Raw genomic sequence first — 677 nt, 5'->3', positions numbered from 1 at the left:
TCCGCCCTATCGTAACCATATAAAGCAACGGTAGTCGAAAGTAAGGCTAAACGATGTAGGATCTCGATTACGAGGCATTTTCCGCCGTTCGGGCGGAACGGTCCGTAACGTCGGACATATCGCCATTGCTAGCTAATCGCGAGCAATTCGCCGCCGCGTTTGAAGAGGAGGCCAACCTCTGCGCTGGGGCTACGCAGATCCACACCCATAGCCCGACGTGTGTAAAGTACTCTATTAACGGGCAAACACGAAGGAATCAGGACCTGTGCCGGTTTAAGGCGCCGTGGAAATTGGTAGAGAGGACGGCGTTTACCGAGGAGGGAGTGTTGCAGATTCGGCGGACGCATAGCATGGTGAATCGATGGAATAAGGCGATCGCGGTAGGGCTGCGTCATAACCATGATATTTCGTTCATCGGAACGCAGTGTAAGACCATGGCTCTCGTCTTTTACCTGACGAACTATGCAACCAAAGTCGAGGATCCGGTGTCAAAACGGGTGGCCGCAGCGGCAGAACTCATCTCGGCTCATAACGGTGCGACGGCGGAGCGGCAGGAGGGCGCAACGGATGGCCCGATAACGGGCAACGGTAGTGAGAACCAAACACGCCAGTTTTTGATGAGAATCGCGAACCGGATCTTCACGGAGCGGCCGTTATCACAGGTAGAAGTCGTCTCT

The 677-nt window shown here is 54.7% G+C and overlaps 1 protein-coding gene across 1 annotated transcript; it reads left to right on the top strand.

Moving 5' to 3' along the window:
• On the top strand, positions 1–677 carry P152DRAFT_456641 (uncharacterized protein; the record flags this gene model as incomplete). Its single annotated transcript, XM_033679047.1, has 1 exon — positions 1–677. A coding segment is annotated over exon 1 (245 nt), but the record flags the coding sequence as incomplete, so codon positions are not given.

This window comes from Eremomyces bilateralis (assembly GCF_010015585.1).
Source record: "Eremomyces bilateralis CBS 781.70 unplaced genomic scaffold P152scaffold_5, whole genome shotgun sequence".
Lineage (NCBI taxonomy): Eukaryota > Fungi > Ascomycota > Dothideomycetes > Eremomycetales > Eremomycetaceae > Eremomyces > Eremomyces bilateralis.
This window is presented reverse-complemented; position numbering and strand designations above follow the sequence as displayed.